This window comes from Humulus lupulus, chromosome 9, assembly GCF_963169125.1.
Source record: "Humulus lupulus chromosome 9, drHumLupu1.1, whole genome shotgun sequence".
In the NCBI taxonomy this organism is placed as follows: Eukaryota; Viridiplantae; Streptophyta; class Magnoliopsida; order Rosales; family Cannabaceae; genus Humulus; species Humulus lupulus.
The window spans coordinates 162,851,241-162,877,511 of NC_084801.1; the positions used below are offsets into that span (position 1 = coordinate 162,851,241).

Here is a 26,271-nt window from a genome sequence, read left to right on the forward strand (position 1 = left end):
GTACTGCTTTAACTCATTTATCTTGTCCTCCTCCATTTTTAAGTCATGGTTTAATTCATTTATCTTGTTCTCTCCATCTCAATTTTAAGTAATGTTTGAAGATGTTTATGTTCTCATTGTCCATTTTAATTAATGTTCAAAGATATTTATGTTGCCCTACTTTTCCATTTTAAATAATGGTTGAACACATTTATCTTCACATGCTTCTCCATTTCAATTACTTCTCAATGTCCTCATTTTTGTCAAAATCTATTCAATTATTTTATAGGTATCCAATCGCTTTTCATATTGTAATTTATTTCTACATGCAATGCAAATCTAAAGGAAAAATCAACACGTATACATATAATTTTCAACTTTAATCAAACAAATCCATATGGACTTAAAATAAATTTAAAAGCACTAAACGAGTATCCAAAAGTTCCATACTACAAAGGCTAAAAATCCAAATAAATAACATAAAAAATATCAGTATCACTAAGCATTGTCTCACAAACCTCTTCAAATACATTTGGATTCTTCACATTGAAGTTGAAATACAACTTCACACTTCAACACATCATAAACTCTCAACTAAAAACAACAGAAAAAAGAGCAAATCAAAATCTAGTCATGGCAGAAACCAAGTCTTCAACATTAATGTCACTTATGCTGGATGGTGTAGCGCTCCAATTTAAATAGATCATGTACCTACCACAAATGGATTACACACCAAACAAACAATTAGACAAAATGATAAAAAAGAATATAAGGTAGACCACAAAAATTAACCTCAACTTACCATGAATTTGAAAGGTAACTAATGCAAACCTAGATTTTATATTAAACTTAGTTGTTAAAAAATGGTACAACTACTACCGAATTCAACAACATATACAATCCTAACTTTCTAAGTGTATTCATACGAGCTTTCTCAAATTTACCTACAATTTATCAACTCGAATCAATAATTTAATCGCATATCTCCAATTTATTTTATCTGTCTTAAAAATTAATGTAGTTATCAAGATTTGAGAAAAATAGATTAAACAAATAACAGTAATCATTATAATCAGACCTAAAATAACTACATTAATAACAACTTACATTTAAGTGGAAGCATCAAGACTTAATCGATCAACTTTAACTTCCTCAAAAACCTGTGAAGCCTCATGAATTTTAACAGCAATGAAATTATACAAGAACCAAAATAAACTCCCATTTTAACAAAACAGAAAGTTAGTTACCTCATCGGACCGACAATCACCTTCAATGAACTCCCACTTTTCTCTTTTAAGATTTAATACTTCTTCATCACCATCATTATACAAAACCTATAAAAATTAATCATTTAATTCAATAACTAAAGTGTAACATTACATCCAACAAAAAAAAAAACCTTAGCAACTTAAATTAAACACAGAAAATCCTTGGTTCCACATCTCACCTTATGGTTATTTTTCATTGGATCAAAAGATTCAATAAAACCATTATAATGCCTGTACATTTTTTAAAAAGAAAGATTTGAGGTTCTAACATGACTAAGCCTATTATATAGACAGTCAATTGTGGATTTAGATAACAAATTTCAAAATTCATTGTTTAGATAAACCACAAATGAGTGTGGAAACAAAGTTGTTCAAATTGTTGACACAAGAATTCCTTACCAATACATTATGCAGTAAGTTTTTCAACAGGGCCAAACAAAGGTACCTTAATGCCGTGGCTCTGGCGTCTCACCTGAAAATGTATTTTACAATAACAAAGATTCAGAAAATCGTAGAAACCCTAAAAGAATGGAGAACACAAACCAGAAAAAATAGAAGAAACAAAGGGTCAAAAAATGTGGCTCGGGTACCAGCCACTCAACCTATCTCGAGTACTTGCCAAACCAGAATAAATAGAAGAAGCAGAGACATTCCGCCTGCTATGGCTACCTCGCGAAACCGCCTATCTCTCTGCAACAAACTCTCACCGCTGACTCACCATATATATCACCTCAAATCTCCCTCAAGCCTGCCTGCTATGGCTACCTAACGAAACCGCCTTTCTCTCCCCAACAAACTATCACCGCCCACTCACAAGATCATCTCAGATCTCCTCACATTTCCTTTCTCCCTCTCACTTGTTAACAAAATAAAACCATATGAACAGTACTTCCTCCCTCCCTCATCATCTTTCTCTCTGTGATTAGAAAGTTATGATTAGAAATAAGTAAATTGGCTACACTAAGCCTTTCTCCAGAGCACACATTTACTTTGTGCCACTACTTTAGTTACATCACCCTCACTCTCTTTTTTGACACATGTACGACTCTGATTTGTCAACATCGGTGCAAACAAAATGTTGTATGCACTGAAGTATTTCCCTATATATAGTGTAGATAACAATTTTACATGTGTTTTTAAAAAAAAAAATCATATGTAATAAAAAACTTGAAGTGAATCCAAGTAAGTGTTTCTTTCATATTTCAAAAATTTTCATTACTATTAATATATGACAGTAGTTACTAAAAAAATTATATCAATTATATGTTATTAAAAAATGAATATTAATTAGATATATTATTAGTATGAGAATTTGAGATTTTATGTTCATGCACCACTTATCATAGCTCTTTTGTTTTTGGATATACTATTTTAAACTTTTCATTTTTGCTAGATTGTCTACTTTAAAAAATGTTTTTTTTTTATAGATTATGTCTTTTGTAAATTGATTAAAAAATAGTTTCTTAAATCTGATTTTAATCAAAATAGTTTTGTTCTTAAATCTTATTGACCAGGCCATTGATATGAGAAATGTATAAACTTTTAATGAAGTCATATTTAAAAATAAGGTAAATACTCATTTGGTATTTTGTGTTTTATTGAAATACATACTTAGTATCCTATGTTTTTAATAATACTCATCCAGTACTTGGTGATTTGAAATCGTACATATTTTATACCTTGGACTTAAATTTTATTAATATGACCAAACTCTTTTCAATTATATGAGTTTCAAATTCAAATTTAATTACTTAATTACATATTATTTATGACAGTTTGGTTATATTGATATAATTTTTGTAACATCCCAAATTTCCTAATAGGGCTTTGTGCCTGGATTAGGGAGTCGGGAGGCAATAATTGAGTTATTATGTGAATTATATTATAATATAATCATACTTGTATGTTAGAGTTATTAAATATGTGTATGTGGGCCCGTTTCTTATAAGAAGGGTATTTAGTAATTTGACCCGTTTGGAGTATGAATGCTAATATGTGTTTGTGTGATTGAGACCACATTATTATGTGGACATATTTGGGTTACTTGGCGAGAGGCGATCCCGATGAGCAAGTTGGCGGAAAAGTCACATCGGGGTTTTAATACCCGGCTCAGGGTAAGCTTAGGGGTCTTTTATTGATTTAGTATATTACCAGGTACTAGTGGGTAATGGAAGATTTAATGGTCACTATTTTGTGGAAGTTGGGGATTTAGAGAAACACTTGAGGATTTACCGGAAGTGGCAATGGACGGAATTTCCCTTGAGGTCATTAAAGGACTTAAATTGGTGGAAGGGCAATTTGGACTTTTTGGTAAAAGGGATATATGACTTAGGCAGCTGGAATCTAGACTTATTCAGAAAGAAAACAAAGAAGGAAAACTCTCTTTCCCGTAGCTCTCTCCCTCTCTTTCTCTCTTTGGAAAATTGGGGGATTTTGGATAATTGAAGGAGCAAAACATAGGAGGTTGGGGATTTGGTGTTCAAGACTAAACTAGGAGCAGCTTGGGAGCATAAGACAACCATTTGAGGTAAGAATTACTCTGAACTTTAAGATTAAATTCAGTTAGTTGAAGCTTTTCTAGAACTTTAGGTTTGGGTTTGAATCTTGGGGATTTTGATGAGTTGTATCATGATTATTAGTTGGATTTTACTGGTGGGAATGAATATATAAGTTGTGGTAAGTGAATTGAAGGATTGGGATGAAATTAGGTGGGTTTTGGCTGGGTTCGGCTGAAGGAAACCCAATTTCTGGGTTCGTGGTGATGAGCCGCGGCCTGCGAAGAGGAGTTTGAACCAGCAGGGGCGGGCCGCGACGCCTCAGGGGCGCAGTGCGGCGCGCGTTGGTTTCCAGGGAGGCCGAGCCTCTAGAATTAGAGGCAGGTCGCGGCTCAGGTGTGAGGGGCCGCGGCTCTTAAGGGGAATTTTGGCTTAAATGGGATTTTTAGATTGGGAACTTATCTATTTGGGCTCGGGATCGATTCTACTTCCTTGTTAAGTGGAATTCGATGTCCCGGAGGCTAGGAATTGGTCTGGAAGTTGTTATTTACCTGTTATAGATGGGAACTTCCTTATCGCGGTTGTGACTAGGTTTTCGCTAAGGGCTTGAATCGGGGGTCGTACTCAGAGGGTCGTCGCTTATAACCCGCATACGAACCAAAGGTAAAAAAACTGCACATGTTATGTGAATGCTTGATTAGAGCTTAGTTAAGGTGATGAACATGATTATAATTATGTTGCGAATGTTTGATTAGGTACGCTGTAATGTGCATAATTATGATTATGCTTACGACTGTTGAGTGAATGTATTATAATGCATTGTGTGACTATTTGATAAGTATGCTATATGAAACATGTCACTGTCTGTTATGACTGTGAAGCTTAGTTTATAAACTAGGGTATTATTAGGATGTTAAGTGGGGATCAACTTATTAGTTGAGAATATGATGGGCTCTAGGTGATCCTTATTAGTTGAGAATCCCAAGGCTTCAACTTATAAGTTGGAGGCACGTGGTGGCTTGACTTATAAGTCAAGGGCATAAGGAACTTAGGTGGCGTTTGGTTGGAGGTAATGAAAATAATGGAATAGGAATAAGAATAGGAATAGTAATGGAATGGAATAAGAAAGGTAATGCCACTATGTTGTTTGGTTAGAATAATGGAATCAATGATTGAATACCTATTCTTATGTTTGGTTGACTATGGAATGGAATGAAATAAATTTATTTTGGACAAAAATACCAAAGTGCTTAAAATATGATTAATAAATTAAAATAAACATACTAAATATATATATATATAGATTTACCAACATTGACGCTACTTTTTTTTCATATTCTTTTTTTACAAAATAATATTTAATAATCCTACTTTTTTTAAGCATAATAATTCCATTTTTGAACACTACAAAATATTAAAATTATCAATAAGAATTTATTTTTGTGAAGTATTTTTTTAATGTCAAATGCAATTTACTTTAATTATCACTAAACACTATTTTATATTTTTAAAAAATAAAACAATATAATAACATAAAAATGTTAAACTAAACATTATAACATATTTATATTCTAATAATCAAAAGAGTATCAAACTTTGTTCATGCACGTGAAATATCAATAGAAATAGTATAAGTATTCATGTCCAATTACTCAGATCTATGCTCAAAGACAATCTAGTTTGCAAAATTATGAGCATAAATTATTACATCATATCCAAAAAATTATAATTTGTATACTACTGAATGTCAAAGGCAATATAAATCAGACGATTTTCCTCTTTTAGTTTTAGGGTCTAGTATGGCGTTTTCCCTTGATGGGTCCTCATCGTTTGTATCTGGGATCTCTCTTGCACTTATATCTGTACTGGGTTTTCCTTCAAACTTGTGTTTATATGATTTTAGTTTTGGTTTATTAAGGTGGTTGATAGTTCCAGAAATTTTACTATAAATGCTTGAATTTTTTTTCTTGTAAAAAGTGCATTTTTACTTGTTTCTTATTTTGTGGGCTTGAACATTTTTATTTTGGTGGTCTGTTATTCCTTTATATTTGTTCTGGACCTTTCACTTTTCTATTTGTTCTACCTGTCTCTTAGTTATGTTACTGCTTAATGTTGAAAGTTGGCTATTGAGTTGTTTATACGAGAACTTCTAAGCAATCTATTGTCTTATTGAGGAATCAGTATGAATGTAGTATGAAAATTCATCAAAATGTTTGTGAATAATTTTCTGTATCTTATGAAAAATGTTTCTGATAGATAAAGCATTGGTGTTGGCAGAATTGATAGATAAGTTATTGTTTGATAATGGTGGATGACCAATGATTTCCAGTTTGATTAACAGTACAAACCAGTGAATCTAAAAGTTATAGAAATTGGCACATTTAGTTTTGTCCAATTGAGGTGTTATACTGTCACTTCCTATACCTGTTTAGTTTTTGTCCAAAGCTGAGTAGATTTGATATGTAGATATGTAGGTTCTTTGTTTCTCTTCCCAATCCAAATTATAGTTTTCCCTTTTCTTTAAGACTATATTTAAACAAAACATTGGAATAATTTGTAGATTGTTTCATGGTTTTTTAGAAAACCCAAAACATAGGATGGCCTTGTTCTGTTTTTAATATCAAGTTCTACATAAGTCCCCACCTCATGGTTGTGTTGGACACCAGTGGTGTCTAATAGCAATGCTTTTCGTTTCTGCAGAGTCCATGCAATCTAAATTTCTTTTCTGTCTGTCCTTTTCTTTTTATTCAAATGTAATATGAGTCTTGTTCATTTGCAGAGGAAGCATTGAAGGATGGACTTTTGGTACCGTACAACTCTCAACACAATACTTTCCAAATTGTTGTTTTGGTACCTAGACTAGAGGAAGCTTTAGGTGCTCTAGTCTGGGTTCTATTTTTTTTTGGGTCCAATTGTTGTTTTATTTATGACAGTAGCTGTTTAGTTTAAACACTGTAACTGGCATTTTTTGAGGTATAATACTATACTAGTTGCCATTCCTCATTCTAAATGATTGAAAGCAATCAAAGCATAGGAATTTTTGTCGTCTTTTTCTTTTTTGGTGAAGATTTTTCTGTCAATTTGGTGAAGATAATACTCTGGTTTCTTACTTTTTCAGTGTCCCAGATAATGAGAATGATGAATGGGTGACATTTATTCTTGATGGCTCTCTCTAAATCATGTTTAGTCCACTTTGCTCTACTACAATTTGCAGGACAATTTATATTGCCTTTGACATTCAGTAGTATACAAATTATAATCTTTTGGATATGATGTAATGTTTTATGCTCATAATTTTGCAAACTAGATTGTCTTTGAGCATAGATCTGAGTTATTGGACATGAATATTTATGCTATTTCTATTGATATTTCATGTGCATGAACAAAGTTTGATACTCTTTTGATTATTAGAATATAAATATGTTATAATGTTTAGTTTAACATTTTTATGTTATTATATTGTTTTATTTTTAAAAAATATAAAATAGTGTTTAGTGATAATTAAAGTAAATTGCATTTGACATTAAAAAAATACTTCACAAAAATAAATTCTTATTGATAATTTTAATATTTTGTAGTGTTCAAAAGTGGAATTATTATGCTTAAAAAAATTAGGATTATTAAACATTATTTTGTAAAAAAAAAAATAACGTCATTGTTGGTAAATCTATATATATATATAGTATGTTTATTTTAATTTATTAATCATATTTTAAGCACTTTGAGTATTTTTGTTCAAAATAAATTTATTCCATTCTATTCCATAATCAACCAAACATAAGAATAAGTATTCAATCATTGATTCCATTATTCTAATCAAACAACATAATCACATTTCCTTTCTTATTCTATTCCATTATTATTCCTATTCCAATTCTCATTCCTATTCCATTATTTCATTACCTCCAACCAAACGCCACCTAATATAATAATTATCAAGTAACTAAGTTGAAGCAGAGAACAAAAAAGAAAAAACCTGAGTGGGCTTGAGCATTATCATTTGTATATCATACACAAGAACACTTGCACATCTTCCCTGAGGATCAATCTTTACCAATGGACCTCTTGCAAATGATTCTCGGCCTCTTTTCAGATGAAGCCACTCTGGACCCTCAAAACAGTGCATAGAGCTGAAAAGTCAACATTATAATTAAGCATCATGGACAAAAACAATTATAAAAACCATAATAGCACTTTGTTCCAAAAATGAAAAGTCAGATTACACCAAGTGGCATTCTCATGTTTTAAAAACAATGACGAAATGTAAGTTAATAAAATAAATACTGCAGCCCTACTAACTTGACAAAGGAACAGAAAAGATATATAACTACAAACATTTTGATGGTTCAGTTTCAAGTTACATAATCTACCTCAAGTGGAATGAGTAACCCAATAAGAAACCACTAGACAACATCAAGTATCGAACCAGTATAATTATAAAGGCTAAAGTCAACAAATTCTCAGAGGCTTTTATTTTCACCAATGCTTGACCTCGATCTCTTAATGCTAAATACTTTCTATGGGGACAGAAAAAGCTTCGATAACATATATTCCCGAATGCTAATTTTCTAAATTATATCAATCTCAAGAACATGATTCAAAACCAAAAAAAGAAAAATGCAGTAGTAAAGAAAGACACTTTGCCCCCTATTAACCGGGATCACATTTCCCCACCTTGTGCGAAGTCCATGGATAGAATCATCAAACTCTAAAACATATATTTTGGCATCTCGAAAGCTCAATATTATAGAATCTCTTCTTCTAGAACCATCACCACTTCCAGAAGATATTACTGCCATTGTTTCGACATTACCATCCATTTTGTTTTACACGAAAAAAAAAGAAAAAAAAAATCTAAAATATGCAAATAGGCATTCCATCAAACATTTGGTGCTCTTACTGAATTCATAGAAAGAGAGATAGAGAGAGAGTACCTCTGCAACAGATTAGAAAAGCAGGAGGAAGAAGAGAAGAGTGTCTCTGACACGGACCTTCGACTGGGACGAGCACTACCTTCGACTGGGTGTGTTGCTTGCTGAGAGTGAGAATGAGAGATGGTTGTGTCGGATTGCTTGTGGTTTTCAGGGGTTGAGCAAGAGGAGAGTGAGATATCAAAATAAATAAAGCAAATAAGTACCTGAGGAACTCAGTCCGTGACGAAGGAGCGGGAGAAGAAGACGCAGACAGATGATGATAAGAAGTGGAATGGAATTATAATTCCACTAACTCAAAATTGGAAAAGTTATTCCGTTAGTTTGGGAGAATAAGGATTACAATAGAATTCTTTTCCAAACTTGTTATTTCCAACCAAACAAAAGAATATGCCCCATTAGCATTCCATTCCTTTCCTTTCTGGCTCATTACCATCAATCAAACGGGCCCTTAGTTTATAAGCTAAGATTGGCATAATGCACGTGGAGTGCAGGCCACCATGGCTGGGCCACCCTGGGAGTGCAACATGCACTTGATTGGCTCGGATGCCAACAACTTGAAAGAAAGTTCGACATGCACTTGTGTGACTCTATAGTCTCCAATTGAGTTTAATGAATGCGCTGGATTCAGTTATTACTGTTTGATGGTTGTTTTATTCACTGAATTGTTGATTATGTTTTCTTGTTGAGTCTTCTGGCTCACAGGTGCTTTGTGGTGCAGGTAAAGGTAAAGAGAAGTTCAACCAGCCATGAGTCAGAGGGCATTAGCAGTGGTATGTACATATGCAGTCCGCTCGACCACCACGGCCGAGATGCTCAAAGGAATTAGGGTTAAACCCAACTTTTGCCGCTTAGGACGGCTTATTGTGTAATCTGAGTTTTGTAATAAGCTTTTAAACTAACGTTTTTGGGATCCCATGTAAAAAAACTTATCTTTAACTTAATGGAAATGTTTATGAGATGATCAAAAGTTTTTAATACCCAAACTTTAGTGGCTTAATCACATGTTTAGTCCAAATGACTTGTTAGTAAGTCTAGCACTGGTTTCAAAACACACCTGGTAATAGACCCTAATTACCAGGGCATTACAATTTTATTGTTCAAATTTGAATCTAGTATATCAAATATGTACAATTTCAAATTACATGACACTAGATTAACATTATTAAAAATATAGGATATCAAATTTGTATTTCCATAATATACAATTTACCAAATAATTATATTCCCTCATAAATATTTTGAATAAACTTTAAAGAAATAAATTTTAACTAATTTACAAAATTAATATATTTCTCAAATTAGAAAATTAAATTGCATTTAATTTTTTTTTCTTCTTTTTAATACGGAGAGACACAAAATTGTTTGATTTGACTACTCTGAAGGCAATGTGTGAGAAAAAGTTGTGTAAACCTAGCAAACAAGTTATAAAATAGTCAAGAAAGTGCCCTAAGCCTGCTATGTGTTCAGATTACAATTTTTTATTTTTGCTCTGCTGAATTGTGGTTCAGGTTTAGGTAAATTTATACTAGTGATTGATTGATTGATCTACACTGATGCCAATGATTCCTCTTCTGATTTTTTTTTCTCATATACAGCAGTCAGCACCAAAAAAGATACTATTGGGCCCACAACTTTCCGGCCACATACTGTAGTTGGGCCAGGCCTTCCAGGGCCCAGTTCTGTGATTGAATCTAGTTTAGTTTAGTTTTTTTTCCTTTTTATTCAAAATGTTTCGTTCTATAAACAGCTTTAGTTATTCGTTATTTATCTTTTTCACTAAACTTTTAATTTGATTTTTTTTTAGTTTCTATATATGATGATGATGCTTTTTATGTATAAAAAAATACCAATTCTTCCTAAAAAAAAGTATAATTTTGTTAAAGAATTGACCATTAGCACTTAATTGTTAGTAGTTTTAAAAGTCAAAACTTGATTATTAAATTTGTTTTTTCAGGTCCTTAATTTTTTTTTCTTTTCAAGAACTTAATTGTCCGATAACAAAAATTTAGGGAGTATTTATTTTAAGACATAATTAATAAATTCAAAGCTAAGATCTCAAATTCCATTTTTTAAAAAAAAAAAAAAGAAGATAATTATCTCTGGATATTTATCTAAACTAAAATGTGAATGATTATCTAGACACTAATTGAGTTTCCAAAATTATTTTTAAACTAAAAATTAACATTTATTTATATAAAAGTGTGGAGGTAATAAAAAAAATTTATTTTAACGTTTTTTTTTCTAATTTTAAGGGAATATTTTAAATATTTAATAAAATATACTTTTAAAATTAATTAAAAATAGATATTTATTAATTATATTAATATACATTTAAATATTATAAAATATTATTATTATAATAATATTAAATATGAGACTACATATTTATATAAATAATAATTATATTAATATAAATTCAAATATTATTATAATAATATTTAAAACAAAACTAAATATCTAATATTTATATTAATATAAATTTAAATATTATAAAATATAATTATATCAATAATATATAATACATAATCTTAATTTTTATTAAAAAATTATTATTTATATTTTAAAAAATTATTATATTATATATATTTAAAATTCATAAATAATTGGTTTAGTGTTTTTTAATATGTTTATATCATTTTTTATATATAATATTGTTTATTTATTTAAAATTTATATGTCAATGATATAAATTTAATAAAAATAATTAATAAAATTTATAAATAAAACTAAGAAAACGCGCATTATATTTAATATAAAATAAACATCTATATTTTATTTATTTTATAAAATGGCACCTCTAATATTTAATTTGTTAGATAAAAACAATAATGAAATATCAATAAACTAGTATGTGAATAAAAATCTCTTGTTCCTATTTTTTATGTCTCTACCATGTCTTACCAGTAATGATAACTTATATAAAAAAACAGCTACATTTAATTAATATTACTTGTAAGGTTGTTGGGTATTACTACAGTATTACCTATAGTTACTTTTATTATCTTTAGTACATTGAAAAGTTGTGACTTTAATTTGTTTTTACATGATGATGTATAATGTATTTATAAGAGAACTTCCACAAATTTTTAAAAAATTTCGAATAATTTAGAATGTTGAAATCAGGATTCAAACAACATATTGCATATGTGTATAAATATAGAAACAAGCATGCGGTATAATAAGTTATTTGAATCATGATTTCGATATTTTAAATTATTTTGAATTTTTTGAAAATTTATAAAAGGTCACCTGTAATTATATTATACACCGTCGTAAAAAAAAATAAAGTTACAATTTATACATATACTAAAAATACTAAAAATAATCATTTTTGTTTATTGCAATTGATATTTTAATTACTTTATCACAAATTTATTGATAGGACATGGTGAAGACATGACCAACGTTGCACAAATTACCTTGGGGCTAATTTGGTTAGTTTCGAGTTAATAATGGTTGTATTAAATTTGTTACACTAAATATAATGAATTAATTGCTATAAATGCAGAGTTGTACTATATTTTAAAATGATGTAATTATATTCCCCATCTGTTTAGCAAGGCATTTTGCCTATGACATATGGGACCGCATTGCCCTTTTCTTTTTTTCATTTCCAAATTGTATAAAAATTAAGTTCTCATTGAGAATGAGGTTAAATAAACTTGCCATAAAAATTATGAGACAAATTAGAGTGCACCCCATCAGTATAGGCCTAAACTTAAAATGGGATCAGTCTCAAGAAGTGAAGAATTTGACTGGTTACACCAATTAAAGTCATTTGTCAATTCATGCCGCCTTAAATGTCTCATTAGGTGATCACTTCAAATTTATTTTTGATTGAGACAGGAGTTTAACTATGATTTTTTTTTTCTTTCAAAAAATCAATATGATCACCTCATGCCACCTTAAATGTCCCATTTAGTTATATATATTTTTAGAGAAGATAATACTAGTTAATTTTCTCAAATCACAGCATATCAATTATAATAATAAACTTATTTTTATGAGTGCATAGACTGTTTTAATTTCCTTTCGAGGAACAAGATAGCAAGAGCCACCACTAGGAAGACTTGAGAGACTAAGTTATATGGAACCCGAGCTACATACTTTAAAAAAAAAATTACAGTCCATCACCAAACTACACAAGTAAACCATATCTCATCATAATTTTGCAATGTAAATTGGACTATTAACCAATGCAAACTGCCCTTAACACTCTTATTTTGTACAAATCCACAAGTAAATACTACTCCAATTGAATTGTATAGTTGATTTTGAAATAATGAATAGTATTGTATACGCGACAATATTGTTTTAAAAGTAATGATAAATACATACATTTTACATGCAAAAAATACATACTTATACTACACATTTTTTACACTTAAAAAGTTACATCATTTTAATTAAAATTTATATTAATTTAAAAATATTGGAGTGGGGATTTAATTGGAACGAATGATTCATTATTGTACAAGTAAACAGATATCAAGTAATTGGTCTTATAATTCTCATAACTTGTACAACTTTTGACATTCAATTATTAATATCACTAGTTAATTTTTAATTGATTAATGCTATAAGGCAACTTTAAAGTATCAAATACCACATGAAATGATATTTTATATATAGTTAAATTTAAAACCAAAACCCACTAATTTGATTATCTCCAAAGCATGACCTATATTATGTGTCAAATTTGACACAAAACCAACACAATATTATATTTAGTACAATATTTATAATTGTATTCCAATACACAATAGCATTTTAAAATACAAATTGATATAAAAAAAATAACAAAATAATAAATAAATAAAATATTTTAAATGAAATATGTATTAAAATCTCTCATTAATAATTGATAACAAAATTGTAAATAAAAATTATGTATATATTGTTGTGCCAAATTTTTGGCAAAAATTGGCACAACTTTCAGACCATTGGAGTTTGTTGTACACCATCAACCACATATAGAAGATCACCTCATGTTCGTTGTTGCACTTTATAGCACAAGTGTTAGATCATAATTGTTGGTTAATGTGCAAGCAACTCCTAATGTAGTGATTATGAAAATACCATATCACAATTCAATAATAATAAATGATTCTTGATCTCCTATTGTTAAGATAAGTTTAACGATAGACACATTACAATTTTGGAGGGTCTTGGCCTTACTCCCTTTCACATTAGTAGTGTTTTGAATACCCAATAGTTACTCTCCTATCACATTTTCTTACACTCCTACCTCAAACACTACTTGATATATATATATATATGTATATGTATATGTATAAAAATGCATATATGAAATAGTATTCTAAACATCCAAAATGCTTTAAATTTTAAAATATTATTTAGGTAAGCTAAAATGTTATGCAATAAAAATTTATAAATGTTACAAGGACAGATTCACTCTTAATCTGGATGCAAACACTAAGCTTACTTTATGATGGCTCACAGCCACAGGGAAGTAATGAAATGAAAACACGGATAAAAATTAGAAAAACTCCACTTTTTGGCTCCACCTCCTTGGCATAATGCATCAGTAACATGGCATGGCATTAATCAGTGCTTTGCATCTTCTTCTTCACAAAACTTTGAGTACTGGTCAGAGTCCATCAAGTTCTTCACTTCACTCGATTCACTTATCTCAACCTTCATTATCCATCCATTCTCATATGGACTTCCATTGACCTACATCCAAAACCCAGATAAAAGAGAGGAAATAAAACGATTGTAGAAAAGGGTGGTGAAAATATTCTAGGTGGTACACTGAATATAAAGAAGCTGTGTAACGCCTTTTCACCCGAAAGATACTCGAGGAGAGAGTCATACGATGAATTAGGCCATAACTTGCAGAGATTGTTTTGTATTTTTTAACCTCAATAATATAAGCAGCAAGGCACTTTCATGTTGATGTTAGTTTTGACTTTCATGCCAGTAGGCCATGGCAATTTTAATTTTAACCATTTTAAGTTTGGTGAAATATTGAAACTCATCATTAAAGTGCATGACAAAAACAAGAACACAACAAATATCCTGTGGCTGTGGTATAAAAACTTTGTTTGCTAGGCACAGCTGAATTACTCCAAAGAATCGAAATTCGAAACAAAAACAAATATAAGGGGTGAAGGGATTAGCTCTATTAACACTCTACTACAAGTGAGCCTAAGTAAGCAAGTCAGTGAAACCCAATGAGAAACAGAAACCAGTTTCCAAATATATCTTGCCTGTCACTTCTATTTTCATGGTAGTGTCGATCAATATTGAAAATATTTAAGTTAAAATGATGTAAGTTGTTGTTGGGAAAAAAACCCTAAAAATTCTTGGAAATAATAAGGATATTAAAATATGACACAGAAGTATCTCAGCCTGAAAAGAATTGCATGGACTTAATTAATTTTGAATGACTTGTCAATAAAATAAAATATATTATATTACTAAAATAATTAAACTTTATCCCCTTCTGTTTTGTTAACTAATATTAGATGTTCTCTAAACCATTCAAATAAATTTATTTGAGGCATAAACTAGCTATATGTAAGAACTTAATCTACCATGCACAGACCCAGAAGAGGGAAAAAAAAAAGATGACTGCATTCATTCTTAACTGTGGTCAGGAACAAAACATAGAGAAAAGCTCCATAAGATTTTAAGATGTAAACAGAAGCAGAAAGAAGCATTCAGGTAATTCATATGATCTTGACATGAAGAGACAATCAATGCAGAAGGAATAACAAAAGTAATTTTATCCAGTTGAGAGAAACACACAAAAACTAAAAACCAAAACAAGAGGGAAAAATTCTACATGCTGCTCCTGCAAGGTCTGAAAACCGCAACTACTCAGAGCCATACAACTAAGAAACTATTCAGCACGGCTGTGGTATACATATCCTCAGATCATAACTCTATTAAATAGTACCAATGTGGCAAGTGGATCGTATATCTACTCGAACAAACTTTAAAATTTAGACTGGACATATAACCTTCAGGGCTTATACCATTTTTTAACAGAGAAAGAATAGATGGTCTAGCACTAGAGCACATCTTTATTAAATTATATTATGAAAAAAAAAAAATAGGTTCCTTAACTTAATATGAGATTTTTATGAGCTAAATGTAGCAAAGGAAACAAAAACAACAAGAATAACGGAGAAACATAAATTCATTTAGGCAACCACATTCTCATCAATGTAATTCTCACAGCAATGTATAACCAATAAAGCAGAAAAAGGTATGTACTCACCAAACCAGGCGAGGTGCTGAGCTCCTCATTGACTTCAGTTACCTTTCCTGATACAGGAGAATAAATATCACTTGATGCCTTGACACTTTCAACAGCACCAAAACTTTCACCCTGTGTTACAGAAGCTCCTACTTCTGGCAATTCAACATACACAACATCACCTAAATGATCTTGAGCATGATCGGTTATGCCTACAGTAGCCGAATTTCCGTCCACTTTCACCCATTCATGGGAGTCAGCATACTTAAAATCCTTCACAACTGCATCACAGAAATTAGATAAGTAAGTCAAAAACAACAAAAGCTAGTAACTGAAAAATTTAGATAGCAATTTACAATCCTCTAGTCCCCATAAATAAATTATTCGACATGTAATAACTCCCAATACTGCCTGGAATTTGGTATCCCTTTCAAAACTTTAGCATTCCCAACAATATATACACACTCACACACACATGAGAGCAGTAACCAGCAAAGGACATGGCAATCAAAAGAATAACTATTTCAACCAATCTTATTTCTGTAAAGAAACCTCCGTGTCAAAAATATCTATGTTTCCAAAAAGAAAAGAAAGAAAGAATAAGTGGTGAAATCAAATTACAGTAAGAAAACATGGTTCTGTGATTAATTTATGTTGGTGCTAATTTTCAATGTCAAAAATAAGATTATTCATCCGATATTTTGAATCTTTGTCTTAATTTGAACAACTCAATGAAATAAATTTTCCCCTTATATAATTTCCTTAAACAATGAGAACCAAAGATACTGTGATATCAATGTCTAAAACAGCAATAAAGCAAATTTTAAGAAAGCATATAGGTACATTGCAGATGTAAATAATAAACTTATGCACCCAAATGACCATAAATTATATTCATGTTAATCAAAACATGAAACACTGTAACATGGATGAGAATCTCATTAGAAATTGTAGCTTTTATGGTATTTTATTCATCTTAAAACACCATTACCGACTGATAAAGATCAAACAAATATATCCACAACAAGATTATTCTACAACTTCATTTCTAGGAGAAGATACCCAAAATAAGGATAATTATAACAAAGGTGTAAGAACCCTTGAACTACAAAGTTGGAAATTTCCTGAATCAAGAATTAAACTCCACCATGAATATATATATATATGAAATGGTAAAAGCTAAATCTAAAAATAAGATCTTGTAGGCTATGAAGAAGATCAAAGCATTTTCACAAACAAACATAATAGATCCAAAACTCCACCGATACCGACAAACCCCATCAAGAATCATCTTCTCAAGGATCACTATCACACACCTTAATACTTCATTGGCAAATATATGTAAACACATATCTCTATATACATGTATATATATATATACAAAAGGTTGGTGGTGATCAGCTCAACAGCAGAAGTGAAAAACAGAGTAACAAAAACAAGAACAATGGAAAATAAGAAATGGGTTTGATCTACCAGAAGCAAAGCCTCGGTTGAAGACAGAGATTCTGAGGTATGAAGCAGCCCTTGAAGCCCATAACATCCTTGCAGCCATTTTTGTTTCAGCTTTTCTCCCCCCCGAAAAAAAAAACACTGTTTATATGGGTGCTTCCCTATAAACTCCACTAGGTTATTAATCTATATTACTACGTTGGTTGGTACTGGTAGCGTTATTTTATTTTATTTTTCATAATTATAAATATTTTTTGATTCTTTTATAGAACTCCCTTTTATATTATTAATTTTTTTTTAAGTGTTTTTCTTGTAGTAAAGTTGGATCCCACTATTACATCCAATAATAATCAAATAATTTATAAAAATATTAATCTTTCAAAATAATATTACAAAATTTATAAGTTACTTTTTATTTTTTTTGAATGTTGGTGAATTTAGAAAATATAATATTTCAAACATACACAAGATTTTTATTATTATATAAAAAAAATTAATAAAAGGAATAGATGGACAAAAAATTGGCATAATCTATTTCTAAGGTGATGGGTCAATTTGTCAACAAACCCATTGAGAAAAGAGTTGGTGAGAATGAGAGAGGGACAATAGTGGGGCCAATATGGTAATTTCAGGTTATTATGGTCGTCCTCGTCACGTGACACGTGATGGTCTCTCTGGCTAGCTAGAAGAGCCACAGTCATAGAACGGTATTACTATATTTATTATAATTTAATTAGTGAGAATATAATATATTTATTATTAACCTAATGCAAATACAAATGTTTTTTTTTTCCTTCAAAATAATAAATTAAAAGTATTACTGTGTTCTACTTTGTCTTTCTTTATGCCTCCTATTAAAACGTGTAATAATTATTAGGGATAGCGAAAGGGAAATTTGATGTTTTATTTTTTAATATGGATAATTTTAATTGTTTTGATAAAAATACATTTAACATTCAAACATTTCTTTCCTATCTCAGTCTGAACTACCTTTTTTTCTAACGTCTCTTATTCTATTTTTGTAGATCTAAAAAAAAATACCAAAATTAAAAAAAAAATCTGAAATAGACATTTGAGTAAAATAATATGAACCTCTAAAATTTTCGTCAAATTTTAGTGCAAAGCACAAAATTACATCAAAAAAGTATCATTTTAGCTAAAAAAAAAATCAAATTTTCATGATTACATTGCTAAAGCATCAAAACATCATCGATTTTGCATCGAAGAAACATTATGTTGGCAAAAAAAAAATTATGATTGCATCGCAAAAGCATCAAAAACATCATCGATTTTGCTTCAAAAAAAATCAAGTTTCATGATTTAATCGCAAGAGTATCGAAAAAGCATTGTTTTGGCCAAAAATTAAGTTTTTATGATTGCATCGCAAGAGCATCGAAACATCATCGATTTTGCATCGAAAAAAATATAATTTTCGCCAAAAGTCAAGTTTCATGATTGCATCGCAATGGCCAAAAAACATCATCGATGCTTTTTCGATGCAAAATCAATGGTGTTTCGATGCTTTTGCGATGCAATCATGAAAACCTAATTTTTGGCCAAAACGGTATTTTTTCAATGCAATTTTGATGCTCTCACGATGCAATCATGAAACTTGATTTTTGGCCATAACGATGCTTTTCGATGCAAATTCAATAGTGTTTCGATGTTTTTGCAATGTAATCATGAAAACTTGTTTTTTGGGCAAAATGATGTTTTTTAATGCAAAATCGATGCAATTTCGATGCAAAATCAATAATGTTTCGATGCTTTGGTGAAGCAATCATAAAAACTTGATTTTTGGCCAAAACAATACTTTTTCGATGCAATTTCGATACTCTGCACAAAAATTTGACGAAAACTTTGGAGGTTTATATTTTTTCACTCAAATGTCCGTTTCAAATGATTTTATTTTAAAATTTTGGTATTTTTTTCAAGATCTACAAGATTAGAATAAGAGAATTCGAACTGAGAGAGAAAATGAGTGTTTAAATGTTAGGAGTATTTTTGTCTAAAAAATTGAAATTGTCATATTTTGGGATAATAAATTATGCTGGCTTATTAAAAAGTGGGAATTTACTCATTTGGTATCCTTTATTTTTGCAAAGTATTATTCTGATAACTCTGTTTTTAATAATCCTCATATGGTACCCCGTATTTTGAAAACATAGATATTTGGTATCTTAATTGATAAAATTTTGTCAATATGACCAAACTGTCAGCAATTATATATAATTTGTAGCTCGTATGATTGAGAGTAATTTGATTAAATTGATAAAATTTTATTAATTAAATTTAAGTTTAAGGTACCAAATATGTACAATTTTAAAATACAGAGTACCAAATATGTATGATTTTAAAATGCAAAATACCAAATATGTACGATTTCAAAATGCAGGATACTAAATAAATATTATTTGTAAACACAAAGTACCAAGATGATACTTTGCAAAAACACAAGGTAACAAATAGTACCTACCCATCAAAAATTTCATATAACATCAAATTTCACTAGCCAATCTGATTAGTGTTAAATTTGACTATTCAACTGTATAAATTCTTTTAAGATTATTTTTTATGTGCAATATTTTCTAAAATATAAAAATTAAAAAAACTTTTTAAACATTTAAAGTTCAAGGTAATTACCTTAACCTAACTTAACTTAAAAATGACTTAGAAAAACAAAAAGAGAAAGAAAGCATGGCTAGGACTAAAGGGTGAACATATGACCCGAAAAACCGACCAAACACGATTTTTTGCAAACCCATCAAATTCGGGTGAAATCCGATCCGAACCTAACATGGTTCGGATCGGGTTCAAATTTTGAAATTAAAGGTATACGGGTTTGGGTTACACCCGAACATAATTAAAAAAAAATTACCAAAACCCAATTTGTAAAAAATCAACATTATCAAACTAACAACAAAGTTAAAAAAAAAAACATGTAAAAAATAAACAAAAATTCAGAAAGTGTAAAAAAAAATAGTATTTTTGAAAAAAATTTGCTAAGGCCCATTTTCGGCCCAAAGCTCAATTTTGGACTAATCCCACCCAAAACTCGACTAAACCTCACCCGACTAAACCTAAAACCCGAAATCATCCCAAAACTGGATTCGGTACAACTTTCCTCCACCAAAACTCGCAAATCCTGAACCACCTGAAACCCGAAAACTTGACCAGTGTGCACCCTAGCTGGGACCTTCATTTAGGCCTTCATCCCTTCGCTCTGCAACCCCCTCTGTAATATAAGATCATTGAAAACAAAACTGTTATATGAATAGTAAAGCTTAATAAGAATCAGCTACATATTTTGAGCAAAAAAAATAAAACAAACAAACCCATCGTCTAAATATCTCTAAACAATAAAACAAGCTTTTTCATCACATCTAAAGCAAAAAAAAAAACAATGAAGGACCACAAGCATTGAAAACAACCCAAAGAATCAACACTTTGAAAATCATGTCAGTGACCACAAACATGACCCACAATTGTTAAACCCAAAAGTCTACACTTTTTGATAAACAAAAAAAAAAAGTTAATGCAATACATCACTTAGTACTTACCTTTCCCCAACGGTTTCCCTCAAATATTCGCAGCATTTTGGAGCCACTGCTCACCAGCGGCACAAATGGGAGACGGGATTGTTTCGTCTTCGCCAATGTTGGCGTATTTGGGTCAGTTTGATAGCTTTGCTGCTGGGTTCTTTCGAGCAGTGTTTGTGGGCAGTCTTAGTCGGCCGCAGCGTTTCTAGGTGGTCCTTGTTGGCTGGGGTGCATTTTCCAGGTGGATGCCCGCGGCGTTTGCAGGGTTCTCTGTCGAAAAGTATATGAGCTCTAGGGCTCCAATCGTGGTCTGCTCTACTTCTAAGTCCGATGGTTTGCCATCGTTTCTTTCTCTTTTTGTTTTCTAAGTCATTTTTAACTTAAGTTAATTACTTATATTTTAAATGTTTAAAAAAATTATTTCTTTTTTTTTTTAATTTTTATGTTTATTTAATTTAACAAACCATTGCAAATAAAAAATGAATTTAAAAAAATTTACACAGTAGACCTCCAATTATATGGTACCATGTGCCGTCTAACTAGTCAAACTTTATATTTAACGGAGTGTATCTCTAAATGCAAACAAAATTAGAATTTGGGTAATTTAGCGACCAAAAAATCAATTTTATTTGAAAATTTGGTTATTTTAACCGCAGTTATCCTTAATTATTATTTTTTTAAATTTATTTATTTTATTTTTGACTTACAGTTTAGTTTTTTAAGTTAGAGTGATTCCTTGATAATTAAATGTATCAATTTGTACATAAACTAAATTAGTTATTGGTTGTCTTTTCTTTTATCTGTATTTCTTCTTTTATCAATTTAATCATACAAACCAATAATTTTTCTTTAAGTTAATGGGGATTATGTTATAGAGCCAGGGACGAAGGCAGAGTTTAGGTTAAAGGGGCCAAAATTTGTAAACATTGAGCTACATGTAACCTTTGATGAAGAAGCCTTAGATTAGATTGTGAGATTTCCCAGTTTCTCGACAACCCTATATGTTCCCTCCCCTCTGGTGGTCTTTGTAGTTAATCCAAATATGGATCGTGCTTTGGTCAATGGCAAGAACTTATATGCTTAATGTGTTGTGTTGTGTTGAGAGAGGATATGTTAAGAGATAGGTTTATAGTTTAAAATCATATTAAGATATTTATGTTAATTTATACAAGGTTATATTTATAATAATTATAACTAGTCTATATGCTCCGCACTCCTTTATAAATTTATTTTTACACACCTAATAAAAATTTAGTACAAAATTACTTGTTAGTAAATTCAAAATAAATTACACCTACATAAATATTTATCGTTTAAAATATTTATAAGATTTTTTAACTCAATTAAAAAAAAATAAGAATGAAAAAAGTCACTTACAATTTTTAATTTTATAAGATGGGATCTCATTAATCTCACCCATGATTAATTAATTATAAAATGGGATCCCAATAGCGTGTTTATAATAGTGGTGTATTGTTATATTTTGGCACTTTTTTTATTAGTATTACATAATATGTGCCAAATTTAGTACACAATAAATTTTACCTTTTTATTTACTATTTTGCCACTAATCAATATTTTTTATATTTTTATTTATTCTTTTGCCACAAATACCATTGGTTAATTAAGAGTTTTTTGAACTTTTTATTTATTTAAATAATTTTTTTTATACATTTTAAAACAAAATTAAATCATTTTGTTAACTTTTTGAGTAAATTAACATTTACATTGGAGCTCAATACCAAAATTTAGTTCAAATATGGCATTAACTTATTTTTTGGATTACAAACTTTGTAAATTCCATTAGAGATGGGTGTGCAAAAAGAAAGGCCATGAACCCTCTAGTTGTTTGCTTTTTAAAGAACTAAAATAATAATAAAAATAGAAAATTTTAATATAATGTAATAAAAAAAATTATTATATTAATTATAAAAAATTAATTTTATAAAACAAAAACAAAAAGATCTTATTGAACACATTGATTGACAAAAAACAGAAATTTTGTAAAAAAAAAAAAAGGCTATAAAAAAGAGGGTCAAGTTACGTAGTATTCTCCCAAAGTAAAATGCAAAAAAAGTTGTTCTTCCACAACCAATCAGTGTCACCAAAAATACAACGAGGTGACCTATCAGAATCAGCTTCTAAGAAAAAAAAATATCCATAAATGTTTGTATACAAAATCATGTGTAGAGATGAGGCATTCCTCATCCACATTGAATAAATTATCTTGATCACTCACTCCCCCTGGTGTCCCAAAATCTGTCACCATGCTTGCATCTGATGACTTAATTATTCATGCAGACAATTTCTTTTGAACTCTAACTTCGGAGATCTATGATATGTGGTAACATACCTCAGACTCCAGGAATGGGGAATTTGGTTGTAAGAGCTTCAACTCTTGTTTGCAGATCTAACACTCTATCCAATAAAGGGAAATCTGGTGAAGTAACAAACTTCATAAAATCTTGAAGCTTTGTACCTGAAGCTAATTTTTTAGCATCGCGGGTTATCTCCACACCCTCATGAATGAAGTCTGCAATCGCCACAAAGTCTTTCTCCCTGAATCCTCTTGTTGTCATTGCAGGCGATCCAATTCGAATGCCGCCTGGTACCAGTGCGCTCTTATCGCCTTTTTCATTCAAACATTTGTAGTGTAAGATTGACATATAAATAACCATAAACTAAGGTATTAAACCATGGAGAAATAGAAAAATAAAGAATATGAGGAAAGGATAACAAAGATATACTTACCGGGTACTGAGTTCTTGTTGAGAGTGATAGATGCCATGTCCAAAATTTTCTCCACACGAGCTCCATCCATTCCCTGAAGAAGTTGATTTACATTTCCAATTTATTAATACAAAATAAGATTTGATGTCTCTAAGCACTACAAAGAGAGTGGCATGGTACAAAACATCAATACAAATTACTGCAAAAAGCAGCAACAAGCAGAATGAATAAAGAAAAAGAATAAGAAAAGAAACTTACCAAAGGCCTAAGATCAACAAGAACTAAATGGTTATCGCTTCCACCAGAAACAAGTTTGTACCCCAATTCTGTCAATCGACTCGCAAGAGCTCTACAATTAGAGACCACCTAAAGGCAGAGAAACTGTATTAATAAAGGCATGTCTAGAATGATCATGATACAATAAATTTGAAAAAATGCAATACATTCTTTTGGTAAGCCTTAAAGGCTGGTGATTGTGCATATTTCAGGCACACTGCCAGCCCCCCAATAGTGTGGTTATGAGGACCACCCTGCATAAAGAACCAAACCGAATTTAAACTAATGACTCGCCTTAACAAAATAATCAACTGTTATGACAAATCAGAAAAAAATACAAACCTGTAGACCTGGAAATACAGCATTGTTGATTGCAGATTCTAAATCAAGCCCTAGAATGGGTTCCTTCCTAAAGAAAATCATGCCACCTCTTGGGCCTCTCAAAGACTGAATAGAGAAAATCCAACTTTGTCAGAACAAAAGAACATAGAAAAAGCATACATGTTACTATTAAGAGATTTAGAATACAAATTGAATATAATTTTTTGGATACAAAGAACTCTTGCAAGAAACTGTTTTCCATTTTTTCCATTAACATCAAAAGGCCCTAATCCGTAGACCTTAACAAAGCACAAATTTTAGTTGCCAAAACAAAGGTTGGTTAGAATAGATTGCCTTGTGTGTTGTTGTAGTCACAATGTCACAGTATTCAAAAGGATCTGCAACAACAGAAGCTGCTACAAGTCCACTTATGTGAGCCATATCCATCATGAGGAATGCACCAACCGAGTCAGCGATCTTCCAAGGCACAACAAATGCAATCAGTTGTTTTCCAATGAATAAAACGAGTTTTTTGAAATAAAGAAAACAAACTATTTAGTACGAATATGTGCAACTCCATAACAAAATTCTAACCTTCCTCATCCGAGGATAGTCAAAATCTCGAGGATAAGCACTGGCACCAGCAATAATGAGTTTCGGTCTAAAGAGAGTTGCTGTTTTCTCAAGCATATCATAATCAACAATCCCTGATTCAAATTTGGAATTAACACATACCATCAAACAAGAGATCAACAACCTATCTATTCTTAGAAAATCTTTGAACCAAAATCATCACATAAACAAACAAACAAACCTGTTACTTCATCAAGTCTATAAGGCATGGACTCAAAATAAATTGATGTTCCTGAAACTCGTCGTTTAGGTGTCATGAATCCATGTGATAAGTGCCCTCCATGAGGCAAGTCCAATCCCTAAGTTAAATACAAAATATTAGATAATTCAAGCTTTGTTCAACATTTCAATGACCATAAAAGTTAACAAGACTATATCTTACCATGATTCGATCATGAGGGCTAAGGATTGCAGTGTAAACCTCAAAATTAGCAGGAGAACCAGACAAGGGTTGAACATTAACACCCCACTTGTTTGCATCCAAGTGAAAAGCATCTAAAGCCCTCTTTTGGCAAAGAATCTCAAGCTCATCGATAAACTCATTGCCCCCATAGTATCTAAACACGTATACCAATATTAAAAGCTAAAACTCACCATAAAAATAAAAATGTAAACTTTGTTTTTGGGAGTGGACTAAAGCTTTACCTTTTCCCAGGTAGCCCTTCAGAGTACTTGTTTGTAAGACAAGACCCGACTGTCTCCATAACTGCCCTGTAAGTAAAGTTCTCCGAAGCAATAAGCTCAAGGCTTTTGAACTGACGCTGTTTTTCCTTGTCAACAATTTCACGCACCTCAGGATCAGCCTCACTTAGGCTATAGTCAATAAAGCTGCTTCCATCATCTGTATTAAAACACAGCACAGAATAAACATATCAGGGTGAGTGTGCTCCCAAAAGGGTGTTGAAAATGAAGAATTAAAAGCAGGGTTACCGGTAATATCAGGAGCAGTAACAGAGACTGAGGAGGATGAGGAGGGTCTCCCTGTAACCAAGATTCCTTCAACATGGGAAAGTCTGCAAGGTTTCAAAGAGTTGAACTTTATTTGTTGTGGGAATTCATTGACAGAAAAACCCTTTTGGGAAAAAGCTGCTCCTTTGCCCCAAACAGGTTGTTGAAGGGAACCTGTAACTGAAGCAGCTCCAATACAACCCGGCATAGTGGTGAAGTTGCCAAAGAGAAGAAGATGTTACTGATACCGTGTGGTGGTGGAAGGTTGGTGTGGTCTTCCCCGGTAAACGGTTGTCCGAGACTTCGTGAAGCAGTGGTGGCGGTTCGGTGGCTGAGAGTGGACACGGCTGAGTGTGAGAGAGAAAGACTTGTGGTCGTGGCGGAAGAGTGAATTTTTTAGGTCTATAGGATGATAGTGGACGTGAGATTGGATTGGATTTGGGCCCAAAAAATTAAGCAGCCCAAGCCTAA

General features: G+C 31.1%; 3 protein-coding genes across 3 annotated transcripts; all 3 read right to left on the bottom strand.

Moving 5' to 3' along the window:
* Positions 1 to 317: 317 nt before the first annotated feature.
* LOC133800247 (uncharacterized) lies at positions 318 to 9,109 on the bottom strand. Its single transcript, XM_062238201.1, has 8 exons — positions 9,051 to 9,109; positions 8,677 to 8,879; positions 8,417 to 8,534; positions 7,719 to 7,872; positions 1,693 to 1,719; positions 1,227 to 1,313; positions 1,087 to 1,139; positions 318 to 690 (listed from the first exon to the last, which is right to left on the bottom strand). The coding sequence occupies exons 1-7, from the start codon at positions 9,107 to 9,109 to the stop codon at positions 1,089 to 1,091; spliced, it is 699 nt and encodes a 232-aa protein (XP_062094185.1). The 3' UTR covers positions 318 to 690; positions 1,087 to 1,088.
* Positions 9,110 to 14,010: 4,901 nt separating this feature from the next.
* On the bottom strand, positions 14,011 to 17,564 carry LOC133800880 (glycine cleavage system H protein 2, mitochondrial). The gene is made up of 3 exons (XM_062238969.1): positions 17,378 to 17,564; positions 15,926 to 16,185; positions 14,011 to 14,373 (listed from the first exon to the last, which is right to left on the bottom strand). The coding sequence occupies exons 1-3, from the start codon at positions 17,454 to 17,456 to the stop codon at positions 14,245 to 14,247; spliced, it is 468 nt and encodes a 155-aa protein (XP_062094953.1). The 5' UTR covers positions 17,457 to 17,564; the 3' UTR covers positions 14,011 to 14,244.
* Positions 17,565 to 22,913: 5,349 nt separating this feature from the next.
* LOC133800881 (serine hydroxymethyltransferase 3, chloroplastic) lies at positions 22,914 to 26,185 on the bottom strand. The gene is made up of 11 exons (XM_062238970.1): positions 25,783 to 26,185; positions 25,498 to 25,693; positions 25,235 to 25,409; positions 25,034 to 25,151; positions 24,814 to 24,926; positions 24,574 to 24,696; positions 24,241 to 24,345; positions 24,066 to 24,152; positions 23,881 to 23,988; positions 23,644 to 23,716; positions 22,914 to 23,521 (listed from the first exon to the last, which is right to left on the bottom strand). Exons 1-11 carry the CDS (start codon positions 26,006 to 26,008, stop codon positions 23,247 to 23,249), a joined length of 1,599 nt encoding a protein of 532 aa, XP_062094954.1. The 5' UTR covers positions 26,009 to 26,185; the 3' UTR covers positions 22,914 to 23,246.
* Positions 26,186 to 26,271: the final 86 nt, after the last annotated feature.

Excerpts from the sequence above, each read along its gene's own strand:
- LOC133800881 (XM_062238970.1), bottom strand. The coding sequence starts at position 26,008 with ATGCCGGGTTGTATTGGAGCTGCTTCAGTTACAGGTTCCCTTCAACAA. Across the intron at positions 25,694-25,782 it reads TACTGCTCCTGATATTACCG|ATGATGGAAGCAGCTTTATT; the intron begins GTAACCCTGCTT and ends GTTTTAATACAG. Across the intron at positions 23,717-23,880 it reads TTGTTGATCTTAGGCCTTTG|GGAATGGATGGAGCTCGTGT; the intron begins GTAAGTTTCTTT and ends CAACTTCTTCAG.
- LOC133800247 (XM_062238201.1), bottom strand. The coding sequence starts at position 9,109 with ATGGTAATGAGCCAGAAAGGAAAGGAATGGAATGCTAATGGGGCATAT. Across the intron at positions 8,880-9,050 it reads GGGGCATATTCTTTTGTTTG|GTACTTATTTGCTTTATTTA; the intron begins GTTGGAAATAAC and ends TGAGTTCCTCAG. Across the intron at positions 1,140-1,226 it reads GTGATTGTCGGTCCGATGAG|GTTTTTGAGGAAGTTAAAGT; the intron begins GTAACTAACTTT and ends GAGGCTTCACAG.
- LOC133800880 (XM_062238969.1), bottom strand. The coding sequence starts at position 17,456 with ATGGCTGCAAGGATGTTATGGGCTTCAAGGGCTGCTTCATACCTCAGA. Across the intron at positions 16,186-17,377 it reads CAACCGAGGCTTTGCTTCTG|TTGTGAAGGATTTTAAGTAT; the intron begins GTAGATCAAACC and ends TCTGTGATGCAG. Across the intron at positions 14,374-15,925 it reads TCAGCACCTCGCCTGGTTTG|GTCAATGGAAGTCCATATGA; the intron begins GTGAGTACATAC and ends TTTTGGATGTAG.